This window comes from Thunnus thynnus, chromosome 19 (assembly GCF_963924715.1).
Source record: "Thunnus thynnus chromosome 19, fThuThy2.1, whole genome shotgun sequence".
Lineage (NCBI taxonomy): Eukaryota > Metazoa > Chordata > Actinopteri > Scombriformes > Scombridae > Thunnus > Thunnus thynnus.
In genome coordinates this window covers 4,253,598-4,278,281 of record NC_089535.1, presented here as the reverse complement: position 1 = coordinate 4,278,281, position 24,684 = coordinate 4,253,598, and the positions used below count along the sequence as shown (strand labels likewise).

General features: G+C 39.4%; 1 protein-coding gene across 1 annotated transcript; it reads right to left on the bottom strand.

The window, feature by feature from the left end:
• Positions 1-37: 37 nt before the first annotated feature.
• Positions 38-24,134, bottom strand: aebp1a (AE binding protein 1a). The gene is made up of 20 exons (XM_067573846.1): positions 23,513-24,134; positions 15,265-15,510; positions 14,923-14,979; positions 12,719-12,787; positions 11,947-12,006; positions 11,770-11,829; positions 10,459-10,539; positions 10,017-10,126; positions 9,793-9,932; positions 8,701-8,785; positions 8,471-8,615; positions 7,904-7,983; positions 6,834-6,957; positions 5,277-5,473; positions 4,929-5,102; positions 4,714-4,839; positions 4,381-4,627; positions 3,021-3,160; positions 2,566-2,665; positions 38-1,044 (listed from the first exon to the last, which is right to left on the bottom strand). Exons 1-20 carry the CDS (start codon positions 23,760-23,762, stop codon positions 473-475), a joined length of 3,063 nt encoding a protein of 1,020 aa, XP_067429947.1. The 5' UTR covers positions 23,763-24,134; the 3' UTR covers positions 38-472.
• Positions 24,135-24,684: the final 550 nt, after the last annotated feature.

Here is a 24,684-nt window from a genome sequence, read left to right as displayed (position 1 = left end):
CTTTAATTTGAACCACAAAATAACAGATAGACTCAGATATTGTAGAAAATTATTTAATTTTAAACAAATGCATTCAGCAGTATATTATCAGTTTATCTGAGGCCAGCAATCACACTGAAAAGCCATTAAAGAAACATAAAAAGATACATAGATTTCTTAATGGAGACAAACCTAATAATAACCTGTTGTGATGTACAGAATATTGTTGTATTGATCATCTATAGTTTCTGCTCAGCAGAGGCTTTTTTTTTCTAGATTAATTCTATGTAAAGAAACAAAAAATATTAATCTCACAGATATTCCCTTAAAAACAAACTTTAAAAAGTAAACCCTACAGGTGAAAACTCTCTGGGATCTAAACCATTAAAGACCTACAGTACTGTACGTATTGTGTGTTTTTATAGCTGCAAAAAACTGAAGTGGTTAATAAGATCTTTGTATAAAAATTATGTTGCTTCACTACGTGTGCTAATCAATCAATAGTAAATTCAAAAGGATAGTCTTGTGTGGGGACAGAGTCAAAGATGACGCTGTCGAAGGGGTTCTCCGTTGACCAGCTGTCCACAGGAAACCAGGAGTCATACCAGGAAGTCGTACTCTCCGTTTCACGTATTGTTGTGGGGGGTGTTGTTGTTGTTGTTGTTGTTGTTGTTGTTGTTGTTGTAGCCGTTGTTGTACCAAGACCGGCTCGTATTCTCTGCATACGCAGCCTGCGTAAGCGCATGATCCGTAGCCGCCTGAGTCGCTCTGCTTTCTGAACGTTGGCGTGAGAGTCTGTCCTTTCGTCTTCGCCGGTGACCTCCACGGTGGCTGACGTCGCTTTCACCACGGTTTTGGGGACGAGTCGAATGGGCCTCTTACCGTTGAGAGCCATGATCTGTTTGATGCGATCCCAGTTGGATTTGGTCAAGGTGAAGCTACAGGAAGTGGCTCCGGAGTCATAGCCCACCATGCAGAGTCTAGTCTGAGGGGTGTAGCCGTCGGCCTTCGCCGTGACTCGGTACTCGCCGGGGTTCAGCAGCCGCCAGTAATCACCACCTGCAGCTGAAACCAGTCACATGGATTTTAGATCCTTTTTTCAAATGTTACAAACTTTAAAATATACAGGATTAACTAGTGGGATCAACAATATTTCATCATTAACTGTACTTAAATATTTAAGTTTTTTATATTTCAAGTCAATGCAACCTAAAATTTATTGTTTTTATTTCAATACCGTACTGCTAAATATTGCATGTTGTACTGCTAAACTCATGCAGAGATCTTTCTTTTTTGTAGTTTGATGTAAAACAGACAATACTAACCTTCATCATGCAAACCACACACACACACAGACACACACACACTACAAAGATAATAACGTCACTGAGAGCAGCTTTGGATGTTATCTTGTATCGACTCTACAGAGAAACAGCAGCAACCAAAGCTGCGAGTTCTTGAAAAACTGACTCTTCAGATAAAGAAAATGTAAATGAAAACCAAAATTAATCTGAATTAGATTTACAATATCAAACAACAACCTGACCGGTTCAAAAGATTAACAAATCTAAATCCTCTGAACGAACACAAGACATAAAACACTTGATTTGTCATCGTAGGCACACGACGGAATCATGTTTTGTAATAGACCAGCAGCAATAGAAAATAATAAAAAGGTATTGCACAACAAGTTAGATAGTTAAAAACAAAACAGAGACATATGAGCATAGAATTAATATCTTCTGTCTCTATATAAGACATAAAAACCACTTATGCATGGCAGGTAAACTGTAACAGTGCTGTATAACAGGGATTTGCACAATGAACGAGGTTCTTGTTATTACAACATTGATACAATGTAGTATGAAGATTTTATATTACACATGTAACATGTATGTAATAAAGTGTTGTTGGCTCTGTATCTCTTCCCTGATGACAAGAGGACAAACAGACTGCTGATAGCCATTTACCCGCTAGCTATCGGGCTAACGTCAGTATAGCTAACGCTAATGGCAGATTAGCACGTAATGTTACATAACTTGCTAATACACAATATATGTGCCTTGTGTTTAGAGGTTACTGAGCTATTAAAACTCACCTGGAAGAAAACATGAATGCTTTCAGTCCTATTTAGAACATGGGGTAGTGGTGCACTTGTGGCCCCTTGTGGCCGAAATGAGTATTACAACAACAAACTACTTTCACAAATAATGAAGAAAAAAGCCCAAAAAACTTTGCCCTCTTGTGGCCGAAATGAGTATTACAACAGAGAACAACAGAAAAACATTTCACCTACTACTTTCACACATGAAAAAAAAAAAAATAGAAAAATGATTCTGGCAAAACTTTTTTTTTGCCTGGTAAACCCTTTTTTTCTTGTTCTTAACTCATGAACACTAGAGAGAAAAGAATAAAGATCAGACTTAGAAATTGGATCTCCAGAAAAAAAAAAATCCTCGCTTGCCTTTCAGGGCTTCAGTAATTTGTATTTGTTGACTTGATCTAAAATTTCCAGGCAGCCCTTTCATTCATATTTTTAAGTTGCAACAAGTTACATTTTAGTATCTGTCATGATACCCAACTTACCAGTTCTGACGTCATGCCGTATTCCGTCCACAGATATGGTGGCATTAGGCAGCGGATTCCCCTCCACGTCTCTCACTAAACCTTTTATCCCTCGATGTACCTGCACAAGAAACAGTCACATCAGTCTTTGCTTTTTTGGTTGTGAAATAAGGAAACTTTGACTTCTTCGGGCCTCTAAAATGAACTTCTATGCAGACAGATAGTTAGCTGTAATGGCCTTTCCAGACGGCTAGTTTCTGTGTTTACTTTTGTTCAGACTTGGAGACAAATGTTTATCTTGAAAGCTTGCCCAGAAATACGTGGCTTTGCGCAAGTCCACGTTTGCTGCAAGGCTAGCATGACATTTATGGGAAATACATCAGGTTGATATAAAGAAGTACTCTTTAAAGTCTGGAGGGGCTGAGTTGATGCTCAAAAGATAGAGTTTGGGTCAAGTCTGTCTGTCTGGTTCTCACTTGTTCAATGAAAGACAGCAGAGCCTCGCGGTTGTTCTCCCACTCAAGAGGAAGTTCACTCTCATGAGGAAACTTGTCACAGCCCAAGAAGATGGAGAGCTCGAAGCAGTTGGTGTGCAGGTAGCTGAAGTCGTTCATACCTGTGGAGGAAGGTGACAGCTTCAGAAGAAAGACCCCCTTATTCCTCGTCGTATCTAGCTATGTGTACCCATCCCAGCACAGTGCAGGTGAATGGAAAACTCAACTTTAAACCTGCATTAATACATTTTTTGGCCAGTTGGTGGCTGCAGAAACAAGCAGTGAACACAACACTGACATATCAACAGCTTTTAAGTTGATATGTTGAACCTGTTAGCAAACAGTTGCTTATTTCCACATCCAAGTCCAATATTCACTCTCTTTTAGCTCTGTTTTTGCTCTCTACCAACTCCTGAGGGAAATATCTGGCTCTTTAGCTGCTAAATGCTCCACTATGTTCACCAGCTAGTCTACAGCTAACTGTGTCTGTTTGCTGTTTGGTGCTGAGCAGGTAGTGTACAGTGGCTTTTTAGAGCTTTTTCTCTGAAAACAGCTGCCTGCTGCAGCCAAAACGACACTATGAGAGCGCTGAGAGTGAACCAAAACAGTAAAGTTGCAGCCGGACAGTTGAGCAATGAGCTGAAACTCACTATAAAGCTCCGTAAAGCCGAGAGGAGCTGCAGAGTCTCTGATAATTCTCTGTAGGTTCATCACTACGAGCTAACACATTACACACTGACAGCTCATGCGTTAGCATTATAAAAAAATATTATTGCATTGCAGCTTCTTTAAAGGATAAGTCTGGTGATTTTCTGCAGTTTTCTTGTTGTCAATAAAATCGATGAAAAGACCAAAACCAACATGTGCTGTTGAACTCCGTTATTGTCCAAAAACTATTAAAAACACATTAATGAGTCACACTGCTGCACTGGATGACATCATTACCTTCATTGGCGTAAACACACACATTTTAGTTTTTTTTGACTCAATCCCACACGCACCGTCCTGCTGCCAGAAATACTCACTAGAGCACCAAATGTGGATTCATCCGCCGCTGAAAATAGTCCCCAACATATGCACTATTTCCTCCTGTTTGAGGAACGTTTGCTAAAAACTACAGTGACCAGCTGTTTTAGGAAATTACCAAGCCTATTTTAAAAATTAAACTATATGTTTGAGAGTTTTTTTTTAACGATCTTCAAGAGGAACCAATGAGCCTTAGAGCCTTATCCTTTAAAAACATTTCAGAGCAGCCGGAGCACATTTTTCTTTAATCTGGCCTCATGTACTCTTTACTTTAAACACCGTATTTCTTCTCTTTATGTTCTCTGTCAACACTTACTGCCCACCACTGGCTTCCAGCTGGCTCTGTTGGTGATGCCCTGTCCGCTGGTGACATCATCCCCGTGACAGGAGCCTCGGTAGGTCTCCGTCATGGTCAGGTGACTGTGGGCGTACGACATCGCCAACCACCGAAACATGGTGTCGTCTGGCGTCTCCCTCAGAGCTCCCTCGTTCTGCCGCTGGATGCGGGCCCATGTCTCCTCGTTCATCTCGGCGTTCGTTCTCCAGCGTCGGCTGTCAGTCAACTGAAACAACGAGGCGAGGGAATAAAGTATTATGGGATGGGTGTACAACAGCTGAGGTAATGTGTAAGTATGTAAAACTGCCTTACAGTAGACGGCGGACGCTGCATGTCAAACGGGTATGCGACCAGTTTTTCTCCTCCTTGCAAATTAGCTCCCAGTACGAACGGGTTGCGCTGCATCCAGGAAATGATGGATTTGGTCTCAACACCGATCTATAAGAGCAAGAAACGCACTTGTCAATACATTATAACTTATTATTTTAGTAGGTAAATGGGGCCTCGATGACGTAAAAGAAACTGACAGATCCATTGAGGAAGTTTTCCGGGAGGGGGATGTGATGGTTGGGTACGATGCGAGGGACCCAGCCTCTGTCCTCGGCTCCCCACAAGACGCTGTTGAGGTCTGGGAAGTTCTGGAAGATGTCGTAACCTTCTTCAGTCCAGTGGCCCAGCGCCCAGTTCCCCATCTCCGAGCCCTGGAACGACAGGAAGGAGGTCCACGTTAAAGGACGGGTTCATAATTTTTCCAAGTCTGGCTTAAAACAACAGTACTATAGTTACACCAACGTTTTGAAGCTAATTTTAATGCTGAGCTTAAAAAAATGAGGAGTTTCCGTTCCAGCGCTAATCAACCGGTGACATCATCGTACCATCTCATAGGCCAGCTCGTAAGCGTCGGGGTTGAGCGAGGGCACCAGGTGTATTCTCACTCCGTCCACCAGGCGTTGCACTCTGGGGTTGTCGTCGTTGTACTCCTTGCACAGAAACTGCATCAGCAGGAGGAGGAGCTCTCGGCCCAGCGCCTCGTTACCATGGAGACCGGCCGTGTAACGAAATTCTGGTTCACCTTGAAACAACACAACAAACCAAACAGCACACAGATTTATTAACACCATGAAATATTACTTTTTTAAATGTATTTTGGAGCAAAAAAATGACAAATTAAAACGTCTGGAGCTGCTGGACCACAGCGACTGTTTGCATAAATAAAATCTTTCCAGAAAGGAAAGCTCCCAAAGTTTCTTGTGAAAGTGTCAGTGAACTCTAAAGTGTTTGTGTCATGGAAAGGTTCAGGCGGATTTCCAAGAAGGAGACATTTGGAGACGAAATATTTCTGTAAACACACAGTCTTCCTAATTAAAAAACCACAAGAGACAGAGTGAAGGCCGACTAGCAGAGTTAATGACGTTAAAGATTTGAGACATTTAGACATGTGCATGAAATTACAGGCATTACTTTGTGCAAACTATACATCTATGACTTCCATACATCCTAACAGCTCAGCAGGACATGCATCTGTAACAAAACATCATGTCTCATTATAAAGCAAAATATGTACAATTTCTGCAACGTTGTGAAAGCTGTTCCACTTAAGAGAGAGGTAAGAGGTAAAAATAGTAAAAATCATATTTATAAAGAAACATTTACCAAACAAGAGTGATCTGAGGCTAGCATGGGTAGCAGGATTCAGGTTAGCAAGATGTATTCAGACAGAAAAATGAAATTTAAAGTACATATTGCTCAGATTTTTCAGACAGGGAAGAAAAAAAAGGAGCAAAAATGTCACTCAAATCTAAAATATGAAGAAAACAGACAAAAAAACCCCACAAGGCCTGAGATGATGTGATTTCAATGTAGTTAAACTTTCCATGTTTTGTTACTAATTCTTGCAATAGTATAAATGGCTGAAAAACATTAAAATGTTTTACACAGGTGGAATTAATTTTAGCTTTCAAAGAGGGAAATGAGAGAGAGAGTTTGAAAACCACTACCAGGCATTTCCTTTGTTTTTAGAAAAAGTGAGAATATCTAATATTTAAAGAGACACACCAGCTGCACCTCATCTCAGTAATCAAGCCCTCTTCAAGTCCTCAGCCCTGCTGCTTCCTCTCCGTCAGATCGGAGCCTCCTGCTACTACTTTTCTTGTTGTTGCCTGTTTTCCTTTGCCTAACCCTGTTTTCTGTCTCTGTCCCATATAACAGTTTTCCCTCATAAGAAAATCCAGAATCTATGAATATGCAAATATAATTCATTTAAAAAGTTTTCCTGTTGGACAGAAGATGTTTCCTCCTTCACTGTAAAGTCCATTCTCAGTGTTTGTGCACTGGAGGCTTCCAGTTTCCACTGTTAGAAGTTGCATACTGGACCACGATTGGCTCCAAACTAGTTGTTATGTCACAATGCAGGTATCTGAGCTGTAGCGTACCTGTCTCATGCTCCCCCGGGTTGTCAGAGATCTCCATGGCGTACATCTTCAGGCCCTGAGAACTTTTACCAATGTTGTAGATCCTGGTGATGTTGGGACACTCCTCATTTATCACCTTCATCATCTGGAAGAGAGAGAGAGAGACAGGAGGTGAAAACACATACTGTGATATTATTGTTTGCAGGATTATCTGTTAATAAAGCACAATACATCTTTACAAAGCCAAAACACAGAAACTACATATGTAGTTTGATTTATTTCAGACCAGAATCTGACTTTTTGACATTTGTTCTACCAGATCAAACAGACTCAAAAATCGCTTGGTTGCCAGGTTGTGAAAAATCCCTTTTTCTAGTGTTTAACCTCCTCCAGCATGAAACTTTCTTCATCTTTTGGATAAATTAAGAGCCGTCCACTGATATGTCTTATTATTTACTTTTGGGACAAAGGCTGCATTTGGTAAAATCATTTTTCTTTATACTATTTAGTTTGTTATACCTACGGGTGTGAAATTAAAAGTGTCATGAAAACAAAAACAGGATTTTTAAGCCTCTTTCCACTTTTATTTTAATACAAATACAGATACAAATAATTTTGCTGCCTCAACAAATACAGATACAAATACAAATACTGAGATCTCTGCACATCCTTAGTTATACCACATAAATAAGGCAGTAGCTAAATCAAATTATAATGAAGAAAAAAGATAAACTAGTCTAACTTAAATTGTCCAAACATAAAGTGCTGATTTTATAAGACTTCTCTCGGATTCGTTGAGGAGGTTAAGGCGGCTGCATGCTTGTCAAATTCAATCACATTTAATTGTGGTTTGTATTCATGGAGTTCTGTAATGTTTATGCTACTTTATACATGCATTTATATTGGCAAGATTTCAAATTTGCAATATTTTCCTGCATTATGAGGTTGTTGACATAATTTCAGACTGTTTTTGAATGCCTAGCACAGGAGGAGGTTATGTAAAGCTTTTACAACTGTTTCTATAGTTGCTGTCTGTGTTTGTGAGGCAGAATATTCTACTTCTCTTGTTTCTATCCCTTAAAAAAACAGACCTGTCTCATCTCCTTGTAGTTGTGGTGTCTGTAGTCCAGGTCGTCTGACGGGTTGACTTCATTCTCGCTGCGGTAGCTGCCTGAAAAAACGTAAAACACTGATTGTAAACTAGACTTTCTGCTGCTGAGATGATGTCGGTGTAAACAGTGTGTTTCTCTCTGTGGTAAAACTGCTTCTTTATGGGAAAACGGTGGAAACATTTAGCAGTTATGTAAGTTTTTAATGCTGAGGTTATGAAGTTCAAGTCGTGAAACAGACGACGTTTTGTTTTTTCTTCCATTAGATGACATATTCCTTGATGGAATGAGAAAAGTCTGTGTCTTATAAAGTCTCTGAACAACAAACACAGACTAATACATAATAACACTTTTATATCCAGCAGGTTGGAAATAATAATAATAATACTTTTTTTATTTATAAAGCACTTTTCAAAACCCACATTACAAAGTGCTTCACAAAATGCGTCAAATTAAAACTGACAAACTATAAAATCATCATCAGTTCCAGCGATGCAATATGAAAGAAAATGTAAGTAGTATAAGTGTCAGTGTTGCTATGATACTAACTGGGGAGCTGACAGGCCAAGATCTCAGCTCTGATACATAAGCTGCCGTTCCAGCTCTGAGGAAGGATGCGGATGTAACGCGCCACCACGGGCGAAGCAAACTGATTCATGACCGGCGTGTCTTTGTCCACGTTCCCGTAGAACAGCTGCAGGGGATAGAAATGAATATCACAACATGTCTTTTTTTGGTAAATGGTGGATTTTTATCAGGTATGTTCAGTTTCCACTCACCCACTCAGCGTAGCCGTCGTGAAGTGTAGTCCAGTCACGACTGTCGTTACTGAAGGCCACGAAGTAGGACGACATGAAATCCTCACTGAGAAATAAACAAGATTAATTAGATCATGTTTGTATTGACCTGTATGGAAGCTCAAACCTAGGGGTCGAACCCCTCCAAAGGGTCAGCAGAAAAAACAAAGTTCTGATACACAAATTTCTAATAATTTTTTAGGAGTTTCTCTAATCTTTGATTTTTTGTTGTAAAATATTGGAAAGTTTGACCTCTTAGAGCCTAACACAATTAATTAAATGAAACCATCTGAGAAGTTTAAAAGGGAAAATGTCTCTTTGGTAGAACTGCTGACAACTTATAGACATTTAAAACATGACAAGGAGACACAACTACACACTGCTTTTATACAAGAGCTCACAAGACAGAAAGGTTGGGAAACACTGGTTTAAATATTTAACAATGCAGCGCATTTTATAAACTCATCATATGTTTTTCATGTAAACATTTTATCTAAAAAGTAACAAGTAAATAAAGCTGTCAGATAAATGTTGTGGTGATGAAGTATCAAGAAGCATAAACTGAAAATACTCAAGTAAATTACATTAAAATTGTACTTAAATACAGTACTTCAGTAAATGTACTTAATTAGATTCTACCACTTGCTATTTGGGGTTCAGTGTTTTGCACCTCAACATGTGAGCCGGAGATCAAACTGTGTATTAACAATCACTTAGCAAATGATCCAGTCTACTTCCTGTGTACAGTGACACCATAGATAGGCAACGGTTTGCAAACACGTTCGCCACATCAACTTTATAATGTGAAAATATGCCAGTTTTGGGTCTACAACTTGCTGTGTTGCATGCAAATGGCCAAACAAAATCAATCGTTGTCAAATTATGAGATTTACTAAATCAAAATTATGACATAGTATCTATTTTGGTCATTTTAACATTTCATCTATTTATTTATTTTCCTGCCAGAAATGGACTTCCATACATCCACAGTCCTGAGATGCAAAAAGTATCCAAAAGTGTACGAAGCCACATCAATACAAGCATTTTAGGAGGTGAAGCTTCCGTAGGACTCACACTGTCTCTGAGTTTCTTCCCTGAGTGATGACCCCGGAGAACTCCACCTCTCGGCGGGCATCGACCTCAAACCAGTGGTTGGTCTCCTCTGGTTCTGCGCACCAGGCCCCACCGTACAAATCTTCCTCGTTATCAGTGCCCTGTAGATAACCACAGATGTTTTTTATAGGTCAAACAGACCCCTCATGTTTCCCCTCATGAACGCTGGATGGAGAGACGTATACCTGCATGTTGAGGCGTCCTCTCTGAGCCGTGAAGCCATGGTGAGACTGAGAGGAAGCCAGCAGCTGGTCGTCTTCCACCCGGTGAGACTCCAAACCCAGAGGAGGACACTCTGAGAGGAAAACACAAAACACACATCAGGATCTGTTCGACAAATGTTCCAGAGAGACTAATTCAAAACACTCATCAGCTTCGTCTCTTGGGAGCAAGACTGCAGCCGTTAACAAGTGATTCTTTCTTTTTAACGGAGACAGACGCCGTAAAACAAAACCTAATGTATTAGTTTAAAACAGTCTCAGTAGATTAAAAGATGAAAACCATCCTCAGACTAAATGAAACATGAATCAAAAACATTCATCTGTCAACTATTACTCCAGCCTTAAATTTAAAAAAAAAGTGAGAAACAAATGGGCGAAATTTAGCAGTAAAAGCGACTTTCTTTACTTTTTGGTTCCGCGGGTTTCTGCTGAATCTGCTTCAGTCTCTCCTCTTCCTCCTGCTCCCACTGCTTCCTCAGCCGCTCAGCTGCGGAGTGTAATGAGAAAACATTATGTGTCAGAAACATGTTTTCACATGGACCATGCTCTCCAGCAAAACCACCACCACTACCACACACACACACACAAAATATTTCCATGTGTGCTTGTACAGTGAGCCTTCATTTCCACTCGTACATTCCTCATGTGTTTTCTATCTAGAATATAGGTCAGTTTTTAGTCTGTTGGAGTTAATATCTTCAAAGCCCGTCGTACAGAAAACAGACCGGATCTCAGAGTAGATGTTTTTGTAACTTTTCATTTGGTTTTACTGAAGACTGAAATGTTGTGTAAGATTTTAATAGTTTTCAAACTTAAAAAAACCCATTTCAAAGCATCTCTCCCCCTCCCTGTCCTTTGATATCATGATAACATCAGCCAGTCAGTCTCCGAGCTTTATATAACGATCCATAACAGGACAATGAGCAGAGCGGCTGTCAGAAATCCTTCCAGCTTTACTGTATCTCCACTTCCTTTTTTCTTATCATTCTCATTATTAACAAACCACAGAAGGATTAATCACAGGAATGTAAAAACAAACTAGAAACGGTAAAAAATTCTGAAGATATCTTTGGTCTGCTCGCGATCTGACGCCAGCCGTGCACCCTCGCACGTCTGAAGCTATTAATAGAAATACAGTCATTTTAAAATATTTATTGTTGCACCAACTATTAGTGAAATTCCATGAAATTTTACATGGTTGCTGTGTGCACATGTCGCCTAATTTTGGCTGAAATTGAACACTGCATTGAGGAGTTATCGCATTTTATCTACATTCACCTCGACTTTGGTAACCAATTGTAGTTAAACAGTAAGAATATCAAAAAACAAAAGTTACAGTCATTTATGTGTATGAAGTTTAGTGAAGATTGGATGAAATATGTAGAATAGGAAGAGAATTTTGTGTTTTACAAAGAAATTCAAAATGACGGAAACATTTTCATGGTGCAGATGGGCGTCGTTTATATCGATCTTGTTGTGTTTATCCAAGGAATTGGGAATTTTTTTCATCTGAACCTCAGAGTTCATGAGTCATAAATAAAAACTCGAAACTTGGTCAGATGGTGGTGGAATTGTTGCCATTTTTTAATAACCTGGCGGCACATTTACAGGGTCCCTGTGCACCGAGTTTGATATCTGTAGCTTTTATAGTTTTTGAGAGTTTTTGGGAAAAGGCGTCCATGTTTTCTATTGATCTCCAGAAAAAGAAAATAAAAACCTTTTTCTGCCTTTTCCTTTCGAGCTCTCTCCTCCTCTTCTTCTTGTTTCTTAAGTGCAACTGTGGACAGAGAATCAGACACAGAAAACGACTCATATCAGTGCCACGATCAAGACCTGCAGCACACGTCGTAAATGATAAATAATTCAGTTCTTGGTAGACCGATGGTAGACTTACAGTCAGTGTACTCATATTCTTCATACCAGGGACCCATGAATGGGACGGTGGTGGCTTCCTCTGAAACAGAAGCAAACAGATGTTTACAGCTGGAAATGTAGACTTTTCTCTATTCCATGAAAACCAGCCAAGGAGGGACATAGTTAGATACATTTCATAAGTGCAGTTTTTTGAATAAAATCTTAAAATAAATAAAATACGTCTATGGCAGACATGTGTGACTTTGATGCATTTTTAAACATCAGAGCTGCAGATGGATGACGAGCTGCTGGCGTCTCTGCTCTCATTTACTTTTTTCTATTTTCATCACCACTCATTCACCTCACAGTCTGACAGCCTCAAACTGATATTGTGCAGTCTGACAGATTGTGACCACAATCTTAGTATGTGTGTCTTGTACAATGTGACATGATGTAATAATCTTACACCATAGTTGCTGTTGTGCCGTCTGAAGTCCTTTAAGCAACCTTCAGTTAATACACCAAAGGTTACTATAAACCTAAACCTCCAAATCTTTGAGTCTGAGGTCAACTTGAACTTTAATGTATTTCTGGATCGATAGTGACACAAACCACCATAATAGAGTTTCTGTAACAAGTTAAACACAGTAGACAACATCTGTCTTTAACCACTTGTTAAAGTTCATCATAACATATATAATTCTTTATCTCCCCGACTCACCATTTACAAAGTAGTTTTCTGCATTTCTATTTACATACAACAAGCCCTTAAAAAATTAAACCCAACCTGACATCGTTCAACAGAGCAGTACCTGGTATGTACATGATGGTCTCAGTAGGTTTGACCTTGTTTTTATCAGGATATCCACCAGGCACGTCCTCTGTGAGAAAAAACACATAAAAACACATTAGATTGCATATAACTAAGATTAGCATATTAAAGATTTTCTCCACATTTAAACAAAGAAAATCTGCAGGTAAAACGGCTCATTAAAAAATAAATATAAATGGAAATCAAGCCAAAGACTCTTGTCAATATATATCTGAACAGTTAGTTACAGTGAGTTTTAGAACAAAAGAACTAGAAAAGTGGGAAAAAAAATCTGTGCATTCTCATCTTTAATACTTTATTTACCCAGTAGTCTTCATTTATGTGCTTGTTGAATCTGTTTAACAGCAGTATTTTGCTCTATTTTTCTCTACATAAAATCTCCCAGTTTCACAGTTCTCATAACTTGCTGGAACCTTTGAGCTTTGTCATAAAAGGATTCATAAAAATTGTGGCTCTGGATGACAGGAAGTTGATGAAATGGACGTCTGGCATCCCAGCAGTGAGCGTCAAGCTCACTGAGGGTTTTGGTTGGAGATGTCAGCTTTTTGGAGATGTCAAGCATGTGTAACGCTCTCTGAGTCTTAACAGCAGCCACAAGCGGGAGTTAAAACTGCATTTTTTTTGGCCACTTGGGGGCAGCGGATACTGACATCATCAGCTTTTAAGTTGATATGTTAATCTTGTTAGGAAACAGTTGCTTATTTCCACATCCAGCAGTTAATATTATAGCCAATATTCACTCTCTTTTAGCTCTGTTTTTGCTCTCTTCTAACTCCTGAGGGAAATATCTGGCTCTTTAGCAGCTAAATGCTCCGCTATGTTCACAAGCTAGTCTACAGCTAACTGTGTCTGTTTGCGGTTTGGTGCTGAGCAGGTAGTGTACAGTGGCTTTTTAGAGCTTTTTCTCTGAAAACAGCTGCCTGCTGCAGCTCAAAACGACGCTATGAGAGGACTGAGAGTGAACCAAAACAGTAAAGTTGCAGCTGGACAGATAAACAATGAGCTGAAACTCACTATAAAGCTCCGTAAAGCCAAGAGGAGCTGCAGTCGCTGATAATTCTCTGTAGGTTCATCACTACAAGAGATGCCTCTGACACACTGTCAGAATACTGCTTATAGCCAATTTAAGTGACAATAGTAAATGCTAAAAATGAACAGCCTGTGTTGATTTTGTGGGCCACTAGGTGGCAGCACAACAAGCTGTAAACATTGACATATAACCACCTGCTAAAGATGTTAAGGTGAACGTGTTAGCAAACAGTTGCCTATTTAAACATCCAGCAGACACGTAGCCCCGTTTGAGACCTCAGCACTCATGAGCCGGTCCTTACACTAATGTTTGTTTTGTTCTAGTTTGTTGTATTTTCAAAGATATTTTCATGATCCTACAGATATCTTCTGTCTGCTTGGAAAGATACTTTTCCTGAGCAAAACCAATGTTTAAATTCAATATTCTGTGCCTGCTCAAGGGGCTTAATATATACACTCTACTGAAAGGAAGGAAATATTACATCTAAACACTAGTTTTGCCCAAGGCAAATATTTTATCTGTCTGGGTGAGACTGCAGACACCAGAGAGATCATAAAAATAAGTTTGGAGAGTCAACCTGATGCTGGAAAAAATTTACTGTTCTGAATCTGTTTTGTTTTCCCCTCATATTTGTGCAGGAAACACTCTGTAACCAAATCACAGAGTAAGGTATGAGTGCTGAGGTCACAGATGGTGCTAGCAGACACGTGGCAACATAAGCATTCATTTAGAGTCGTATTTCTGGTCACTTGATGTATATAAGTCTATTTAACTATCTTTGGTCTCAGGACAAGTTGTGTGTAGTTGCTTCCTGCTTCATCTTTTCATTTGTAGGAGGAAGACTCTTTCAGCTTTAAAGTTTGATTCTGTTGCTGCAGTCAGTTTCATCAAAAAGCTAATTTCTTTCTTGTGTAGATTTTGTACAGATCTACTCATATCTAACACTAAATCTAATTATTTAATTAGTTAAGTTAATAAATCAAATCTTAAGCAATTCAAATAGACTACTTTAATTTTAGTCATACTTCAACAGCATAGAAGTGAACTAGGAATGTTTTTTTGTCTGTTTTAATATGATAAGAGTTCTCTTTTCCAGCATTTACAGCTATGAATCTACTTTGTGAACAAGCACTGAACCCAGTTCACAGTCCTACCGAGGCCTGGCTCAATAGGCTCTTCCCTTCCAGTCCCAGGCGTCACAGGTCGAAACACTGTAAAGACAGATAAAGAGTTAAATGGAGTCCCACCATCGCATGTGATCAAAACAGACAGAGAAAGGTTTACAAGTTACATGATATTTATAATCATTTCCAATAGATCATACACTGTAATGTGAATAGATATTTATTTCTGAATTTCAATAAGAAAAGAATTGCAGCACTGACGGTAATATTCCTTAATTTTATTCACATTTCAACTCAATCACAATGTTCACGTTAATAATAACATTTTTAAGAACTTTTACTTGTAAAACCATGAATCTAGAGTTTACATACATGTGTCCCAGCCGAGTTCAATCAGCAGTTTCTCCTCTTCCTCGTCCAGAGAAGGATTCCTATTCATCGGCTGTGCTGTGGTTGTTGCCTTTGGTTTCTTGGTGGATTTGGGCGCCTTCGGCTTCTTTGTGGGCTTTGGTGGTTTGGGTTTCTTGGTGGGTTTCGGGGGTTTGGGCTTTTTGGTGGGCTTAGGAGCTTTCTGCTTCTTTGCTTTGGCCTCCTTCTCTGCTGCTTTCTTTGCCCTGGCTTTAGAGAGATGGGTCAACAGAGGAAAACATTCAGTTATTTGAAACCAGTAAGCATGTGTATGTAAAAGAAGGTGTACCACATGAAGCAGCTTTTGAACATTTTATTGTTGTGTTGTGTGAACTTTTATTGCCAAATGTTTGTCTTTAGTTTTCCTTTATAGCGTGTTTTATTGTTTGTCAGCACAGATGTATTTACTGCTCATGTCATGCCAACAAAACAAGTTCAGACATAAACTCTGACAGACAGACTCTGACATAGCACAGAAGGTCCTGGTTCTGAAAGAGAATTCAACCAGGACATTGGTTTGTTTTGGTCTGAGACCAGACAGGAAAGAGGAAAACTTTGCTAAGACCTAATAATCTCCCCAGCTAGCTGTTCCTTTGACAGCCAATACAATGACAGAATAGTTATATAAGGGTGGACAGATACCCTTTTTCCACCAAGTCAGTTCGAGGGCCGGTTCAAAGCTGGTGCCTAATCTTGAACCAGGTCTTCATGTTTCGACAGCCAAAGAACCACCTCTCGGCCAAGAGAGCTGGTTCCAAAGTGGCACCAACACATTGCTGGTCTAGAATAAAGAACCGCTTGCATCAGAGGCTGGGGGCGGGATTGTCCTGACCAACCAAAACCAAAATGCATTGTGTCTCTTCAGACTGCCCAATGGCAGAGATTATGAGCCAGGCTTAGAGCTGTTACTATGTCACTTTATTAAGTTTTAATAGTTTCTCAGGGGAGAAAGTAACCATTTAGATTCCCAAAGTGTGGTCAGTTTATCCAAATAACGCCTGTTATTTAAATCTGCTGCAACGTTTTCGGAGATGTGAGGAGCTGCTGGCCAGGCGAGACCATGGATGTATTAAAAGAACTGGATACAACTTCCAGCAAGATGGTGGACCAGGCAAGCAGCTGTTTCTAAGCTCCCACTCAACTGCTGCAAAATTTACATGAAAACTTCAAATTTTATCAGTCGAACAAGATAAAAAACAGAAAGTGAACATTTGAATAAGTGATTGGACCACCTCAAAGAACAAATTCGAACCTGAAAATACTTTAACCTAACATGCTGAGGAGAAAGACTTAAGCTAGGCTACATGCAGCCTCAGGCCAAGCACGACTACTCACAGATGGATGTTACAACCAACAGCGGTGTGAAGAGAAAAACTTCTGTTACGAAAATTATTGCGCCACCGTCAAAGATAAAAACCTACAGAAGAACCGAGTGCAGTCCCAAATGCGACTCTCGTTGAAGCTATAGAAAAGCTAACCTCAAAAATTGACAACTTCGGTGACCAGTTGAGAGAAAACTCATGGTCATGATGGCTAATATTACCAGACTAGTAGAGACAAATGCCGCTGATATTGAAGATTGCAAAGTCAAGATACAAGCGGAGTGGAAAGTGGAAAAAGAAATGCCACATCTCAGGTAAATGAGGAGCTGAAAGAAAAACTAGCGGAGTTGGAGCGGTACAAGAGACGCTCAAACCTCAAAATAGATGGTCTGAAAGAAAAAGACGACGAACGCATCCGAGATATTGTCATAGATATCCTGTCCAAAATGGCGCAGCATTGGGCTACATCAATGGAAACAGTGGTTGATACCATTTGCCACCTTGGAAGGACAGAGGATGGGAGACCATCAGGTCATCAAGCAGTTCATCATGAGATACCATTGGGATGCCTTCTGGAAGCTATCCAAAAACTCCAAGATCTGCAAAGACTTTGGGGATTCACTTCAAGCAAGACTTCAGCAAAGCTGACAGAGAGACTCAGGAGGCTGCCTGGTCGAAGATGAAGCAAACCAGGGCGGCAGGAAAGAATGTGTACTACAGAGGACATGAGGACTACATCAGTGGTAACAGGGTTGCTCTGGATTAGATAGGCTAAAGATAACAACGTGTCATTTATTTTGCACTCTCAGACATTTGAGAGTCCTACCTCAGAGGTTCTGTGTTAATACTCACATCTTAATTGTTCTCTTTTGAAACTATGACAATTTTCTAAGGTTTTTATTCTGTGTTGTAGATTCTGTTTTTTGCACATCTAACAGGTAGAACAAGGTGAAACTAAGCTGTAAAAATATTTGTTCTCTTTAGATACATTTTATAATATGAGGATAAGAATGTTTGTTTTGTAGTAATAGTTTATTGTATTCAATAGTGCTAGATAGAGGAACAACAGTGATTGGTTCCAAAAAAACTAACATCCTTAATTTTTTACTTTAAATTTATACTCTCTTTTTGTATATGTCTTCCTTTAGTCCTACGTTGTCTCACTTAATACTAGGGGTCTAAGAGATTCTATAAAAAGAAAATCCACCTTCCTGTTTTTGTAAAAATGAAAAAAGCACAATGTTTTCTTCTCCAAGAGACTCATTCTAATAACATGGACGACAAATTCCCGTCAAACCAGCGAGGAGACAAGATACTTTTTAGTCACAGTACAAATAGATGAGCAGACATTGCTATACTTTTAAACAATTTACCTGGGAAGATTTTAACCACTAACTGGGATAGTTTTGGTCACTGGATAATTTGAGTCTTTGAAGTAAATGATACCTTTCTGATCCTGGGAAATATATATATATGGGTATAACCACCTTAAACCAAACAAAACTATGATTACTGAAATTACAAAGGCTATAAAGGATCTACGTCAAAGGTATCTCACTGAAGATTTTATATTTGGAGGTGGTTTTAATATGGTGATGGATGAATGGCTTGACAGAAATATCAGGGACACCATTACGATCCTGTATTGCTTGATTTTTGTAGCATGTTTAAATTGAAAGACACATGGCGCACTGAAAATCCTGGTACCCAAATTTTCACATGGCTTAAACCTAATCAAATCGATTGTGGTGATACTGTCAGAAAACAGGCTGTCAGAAAACAGGCTTAGACTGGAGTCAAACTCTACAATTTCTGTAGCATCTAGTTAAAACTTATGCTTAAACCCATAAACATATGTCTAAGGAAAAAAAGATACTGGAAATTTAACTCAAACCTGCTAAAAAGTGAACTCTTTTGTCAAGAAAGTATAGCATTGATCAATGATAGAACAGAAGATTAAAATTTAACAACTTACAGAGATAAATGGGAGTATTTAAGGTCAGATTTCCAATAGATTCAAAAAGTAAATTATTAAGCAGGGCTGGTAGTTAAAAAAAATGGAAATCATTAAAGAAATAAACTGTACCTGTAACAAATATTCATTAAGTGAGAATAACAAACAAAAACTTATTGTCCTGCATTCCTCACTAGAAAACATTTACATTACTAAAGCCAGAGGATCATATATAAGATCAAAGGTGAAGTGGATGGACGAAGGTGAAAGGACAAGAGCAGAATGCTGTAAAGGCACTGCTAATCAATAATCAAGAATGTATGGACCCTGACAAGATTTCTAAGGAAATCTCCCAATTCTACATTAAACTGCACTCTTCCTCTTACTTATGCTTGGATGCTGATGCTTTCTTTGAGGACATTTAGGAATGAATCCATAAAGTGGATGAGAGTTTCAAAAGTGTAAATGATGCAGACATCAGTATGGACGAAGTGGGAAAAGTCATAAAATGCTCATCTTTAGACAAATCTCTGAGTTCAGATGGTCTAACAAGAAACTTCTATAGGCATTTTGGGAATATCTTAAAGACCTTATTTTCCATATGTTAAAAGAAATATCTGAAACTCACATTCTTACAACAACTATGAAGCAAGGGATCATCACTCTCATTGCCAAACCTGGTAAAGAGCCAAAATTAACTGACAATCTTAGATCTATAACCCTGCTTAATGCAATCAGTTGTCAGTTTAGCTAGTGTGCTTACTCAATGTCACAAATACAATAAAAGTTATAACCCAGGTGAACTATAATTATACTGTAATAAATTGCTGTAAAAATACATCCAAATTCTAACAGTATGGTACTGTTCTTTCTCAATACAGTAAAACACTGTAATTTCGATGCTTTTCGGAGCCAAAACCAAGAACAGACATCAACAGTAGGCTGCTGTGAGATGTGACGGTAAAATACAGTATTTTTATTTTTGCCACCACAGTAATGGAGGGACAGAAGTCACATGCAACCATCGACATCATATAATCATTGTTCATCCTCGTTTGTTGAATCAAACCAAAAGGTCAGTAACATCTTTCTCAGAAATTAGACTTACATTTGTGCATCTGGTTACCCAGTTAGTGACTAAGTTTAATTTTTGCTCACATAAAACTGGTTTAATCCTAGAAAATACCTGGCAGGCGCATGAAAGCATTTTCAAGTAGTGTTCTTCTGTAGCTGGTTTGAATTACTGGTGTTTAAAGATTATTTTTATATAACTGCTGCTTGCAAGTCTAAAGATTATTCCCAGATGACTGCTGTCTCTTGAACTACACATCAGTGAATCCCAATGTTAGTCCAGCCTGATCTCTACCCACACCTTGTTTATCCCACTTGCATTTCATAATTAATAATAGCCTTCTATCTAAAGCACATAACAATTGAAGTTTATTCAAATATATAGCCAAGTTGATTAAGATATGCTGGCTGCTGAGCATCAAAAGACAGAATGGTCATACTGGTTATTTTAGCTCAATCCAAGTATGTTTCTAAGCTGTAGGTTGCTGCAAAGATACTGTAGTTTGTTGCCAAACTGCACTAAAACCTGAGACATAACAGGTGATTTGTTACATGTTTTATTCCTCCCAAGAAAAACAACACGGCAGGTCGTAATATCAGTTGCCCAAAAATGACCTATAGTTACGTTTGAGCGACAGCTGCCATCTAGTGGCCGTAGTAATTATGACAGATGACGTATATATATGTGGACAGAGGCTTTAACCCAACAGTGGACTTCACTGCAAGAGACCACTGTTCGTTTCTTGTTTCCAACTGCAAGTCAGGACAGTTTTTAAAGAAAGCGGAACTATAATTGTCTCACAACTTTGTGTAGTTATTATTGTAGCCATGAAAGTGGCCTAACTTTAAAGAAGTAACTTTAACCCACACCACATGTTTCTTTAATTTTAACAAAGTGATCATTTTAACCCAAACCATGATCTTCCCCTAAACCTAACCAGACCTTAACCACAGTGTTGCCGCATCATTAAACATCATTAGTTTTTAACAGTGATGTGTGACGGTTTTGGAAAACACACACAAATGATGTCGTCCTGCTGATTAAAGTCAACAGAAGCGCCAGATTAGAAAACGTTCCTATGTGTCATTCTGGAGTCACGTGGTCAAACCACACATCTGGTCGTGTAATTCGAAGGGCTTGTTGGTTTTTTACATATTGTACACAGCTAATGTAATGCTAATCCTCAATTTATTTTCCCAAGATATGAAGGTTCATGGATGGATGGATGGATGGATGACAGAACCTTCAGACTCAAGCTGTTTTGATCTTCAATCAGCTCAGCATGTAACCACACACGCAGGAGTAATGCAGAGGTGTTGAGTTACTCCCCCTCGAGTGTCTGATGAGAAACTGCTTACGAACTTTTAAGTATAAAATAAGTGGTTTCATGTTGAACTACATGGAATATTACAGAGGAGAGATCTTCAAAAGGTTTAAGGGCTCGTTGTTTTTAATCCCCCATCGTCAGACTCCAACGCACACACAGAAGGCTGCTTGTTTTCCTCTGCTAGACATGTTTCCTGATGTTCCACCAGTTCTTAAACACAACAATCCCTCACAGCCAATTCATTACTCACCCTCGCTGTTCCGTGGGGGAGGAGGGATGGAGGTAGGGGAGGTACTCTTTATTACACTCAGTCACCTCTTCTCGGTATTTCTGTGACTATACTCAGAAATAACATCATACAACATAAGATTAGATTGAAGGAAGGTTTTTTTTAATTCCTGAAATGTTCCAGATCTGACCTCAAAGCTTTTCCTGTTGTATTTTTTCAAGAAACAATTATTCCTGCAAATGGTTTATTTGCTTATTGATGTATTGTGATGGTAACATAAAACCCCTTGGGCCCCAATAGTCCCAGGTTCACTGCGTTTCAATTGGTTCTCTGTAATTTACTGTAAATAATGCACAAGTAAAATACAATATCAACAAAGACAGGCCCTTCATTATTCTTTAATCTTGTGGCCCTTTCCTTCAATCTACCCTGTGTGGAAATGTTAAATGGGACATATTCTGCTTGTTTCAAATGTTAAATATGGTCAAAGTTACAAAACTTGAGTTGGACATATGTAAAATGTTCCCTGTAAGACAAAGCCCAGGTTTTAGCTGCCCTGACGTTTCTTTTCAGATTGTTTTACATGCTCACAAACAGCTGTCTGTTCTGTAATCTTTGTCACTAAGGTTGTTCCAGGGGTTGGTCACGTTGTTTTGGATCTGATTTCATGTACGGATGTATTAGAGAAATTGACGTTTTGAGTAAAGAAGGAGAAAAAGAAGTGAAATCCTGCTACTTTTGTTAGTTTATGTAGTCTCCGGAGGTGGAGGAAGCTTCCTGAAGGTGACCAATCAAAACAGAGTGGGCTCATCAGGAGGCGGGGCCTTAAAGAGACAGGAGCTAAAACGGCCTGTTTCAGACAGAGGCTGAACTGAGGGGCTGCATAAAGGACCAGTAGAAGGTAAATAAGGAGTTTTTAATTGGAAATCATGCACAGATATTCCAGTAGAGCCCCAAAATATAAATACAGACCTGGAAATGTGCATGATACGTCCCCTTTAATTATTCTAGTATATATTCTGCTCACATGGTGCATATTCCTAAATAAATCTGTATTCAATTAAAATACTAGAAAGTAATTGAAACACAGCTGGTATTACTATTGCAAAGGAGAACTGGTTGTTTTTGTGTTCTGGGCATGTAAAGAGGCTGCCATATATAATCTGCTGTGTGTACTCTACTTAATGGGAACTTCAGCAAGTAAACTTCTGCTGAGGGGTTAATCTGGCCATGCCTGCAGTAAATGTTACCAGAAGTAAACAAAAGATAACAACATTCATTTACTTGATAAGCTCCAAAAATCAGTGCAGAAAAAGACAACGATTAATGTCCACATTCTTGACTCTCTAAGCTGCCACTGAAGTATCCCCCAAACTGTGAATGTCAAACAATAAAACAAGGCTGATAAAGATTTTGCACATTCAGCAAAGAGTTCCCCGAATAAACAAAGCCTGAGGGATGAAAAATTGTTTTGGACCTTAGGTTTAGTTAATTATGGGTTTTTATGTAACCTAGATCAGCCACACATGAAAACTCTGGCTGCGAGGGTTTGTGGTTTTGCTTCAAGCAGCGGAAAGTTAACATTCAGAACATCAGCGCCGCTGCATCAATGCTACTGAAACTGGGCCCTCTCGTAAATCCTGTTCGCTCACTTATGGAAAATCGTAGTGGAAATATTTCTGCTGTTGCTCATGCTTTGTATTTTTCACAGATGTGCTTTTTCTTGCTGACTTAACTGAAGCGTGGACGCCGCTCTCACGATTAAAAAAAAAAAAAGGATTTTCTGATGGTTGTGCTTGACAAAACAAAGCTGCTAAAAGTTTTAGAGTTTCATACATGACCTGTATTCCTGGCAGAGAAAGCAGGTCATATAAGCAGTGGTTTGGTCAGGCTGCCAAGAAAATGTCAGACCAGCTGCAAGTTTCCTGCTCCGTCATCTTTGAGTCACTTTGATACTTTCATTAAACGGAAAACACCCAACTGTGCTGCTTTTCTTTTGTGACCACAAAGAGGTAAACAAATAGTGATCTTTGGACGTGTTCAGAGAAAAAGCTGGAGGAAGAACACTAGATAACAGTTGCTTTCAGTCCAAACCAAATGTTTTCCGGTCTTGAAAACTGATTGCACCCTTTCATGTTTATGTATCTTCAGTGTCTTGGCTGCAGGCTGTGAACTGAGAGCTCAGAGAGGAGTAGAAGGTAGGAAAGGTCAAGAAAGAAATTAAAGCAGCAGACTCTGTAGATTGATTCAGTGGAAAACATCTGCGCTGACTGCTGTGAATCTCAGTCATATCGTGGCTCCTTCTTACCTGCCTCAATTTCCTCAGGTGTTTTCTTCTTCTTTGGTTTTGTCCTCTCCTCTTCCACCACCTTAGCGGGCTCGTCTGACATTTCAGCTTCCCCTTCCTCCCCTTGTCTCCGGTGCTTGACCAGTCCTCTGGCTTCTCTCACCTGAACTCGTCCTCTGGAGAGTTTGTTCTCTTTGACATCTTCACCAGCACAGACAAGGACGCAGCAGAGGGTCAAAGCCACCCAGACGACAAGGACTTCAGCCCTCATTTCTCTCCAGTGGAAACACAACGCTGACTGGGATGAAACAGACCAGACGTACTCCAAGAATAGCTGTAAAAATAACTGAAAGTCCTTTTAAAGAGCACTCACGGTAACCAACATCTGACCTGCAGATGCACAGATACCGAAGAGAAGTCTCTGAAGAAATGAAAAGGGGATGGAGAGAAACAAAAGGATGAGCTTGTGGAGGTCTAGCGAGCTTCCTCCTCCCTGATGGAGAGACAGAACAGAGAGAGGAAGAAAATGTGGAGGGCTGGAAGTTTTAAAGCAGCCTCCTGATCGTGCTGGAGCGGAGAAATGCAGCAGCAACAGCAGAGCAGCACACCTCCCTGCCTCGTCCTGCTCCCTCCTCCTCCTCCTCACTCACTCACATCTCTCCCTCATGGCCCTTCACCCCCTTTTCCCCTCACCCATCTCTGAGCAGAGGGGAGGAGCGTCTGCCACATGTGACATTCCTGTGAGGGAGGGAGGAAGGAAAGAAAGAAAGACAGAAAGAAAGAAAGAAGAAACAAAATCAAAGCAAAACATTTTACTCTGGTTTGCAGTTTGTTCACAGACGTTTCTGCAGGACCAGAGAATGATTTCTGATCAACTACAGTGAATGAAACAGTGAGGAAATGAAAAGATAGAAAACAGAACCTGGACTGAAACACATTCAAACAGCTTGAGGCTTCACATGTCTTCAGAGTAGAAAAAGAGACTTAAACAACCTTTCTCTCCTCTTACTCGACTAGAGCTCAAACTAAAGATTGTTTTCTTTATCAATTAATCTGCAGATTATTTTCTAGATTACTTGTTTGGTCTTAAAAATGTTGATCACTGTTTCCCAAAGCCCTAAATGCAACCTATCATTCTGACCAACAGTCTACAACCCAAAGATATTCAGTTTACTGTCATAGAGGGCTAAAGA

Excerpts from the sequence above, each read along its gene's own strand:
- aebp1a (XM_067573846.1), bottom strand. The coding sequence starts at position 23,762 with ATGAGGGCTGAAGTCCTTGTCGTCTGGGTGGCTTTGACCCTCTGCTGC. Across the intron at positions 14,980-15,264 it reads TGAACTCGGCTGGGACACAT|TGTTTCGACCTGTGACGCCT; the intron begins GTATGTAAACTC and ends CTGTCTTTACAG. Across the intron at positions 3,161-4,380 it reads CTGGAAGCCAGTGGTGGGCA|GTATGAACGACTTCAGCTAC; the intron begins GTAAGTGTTGAC and ends CTTCCTCCACAG.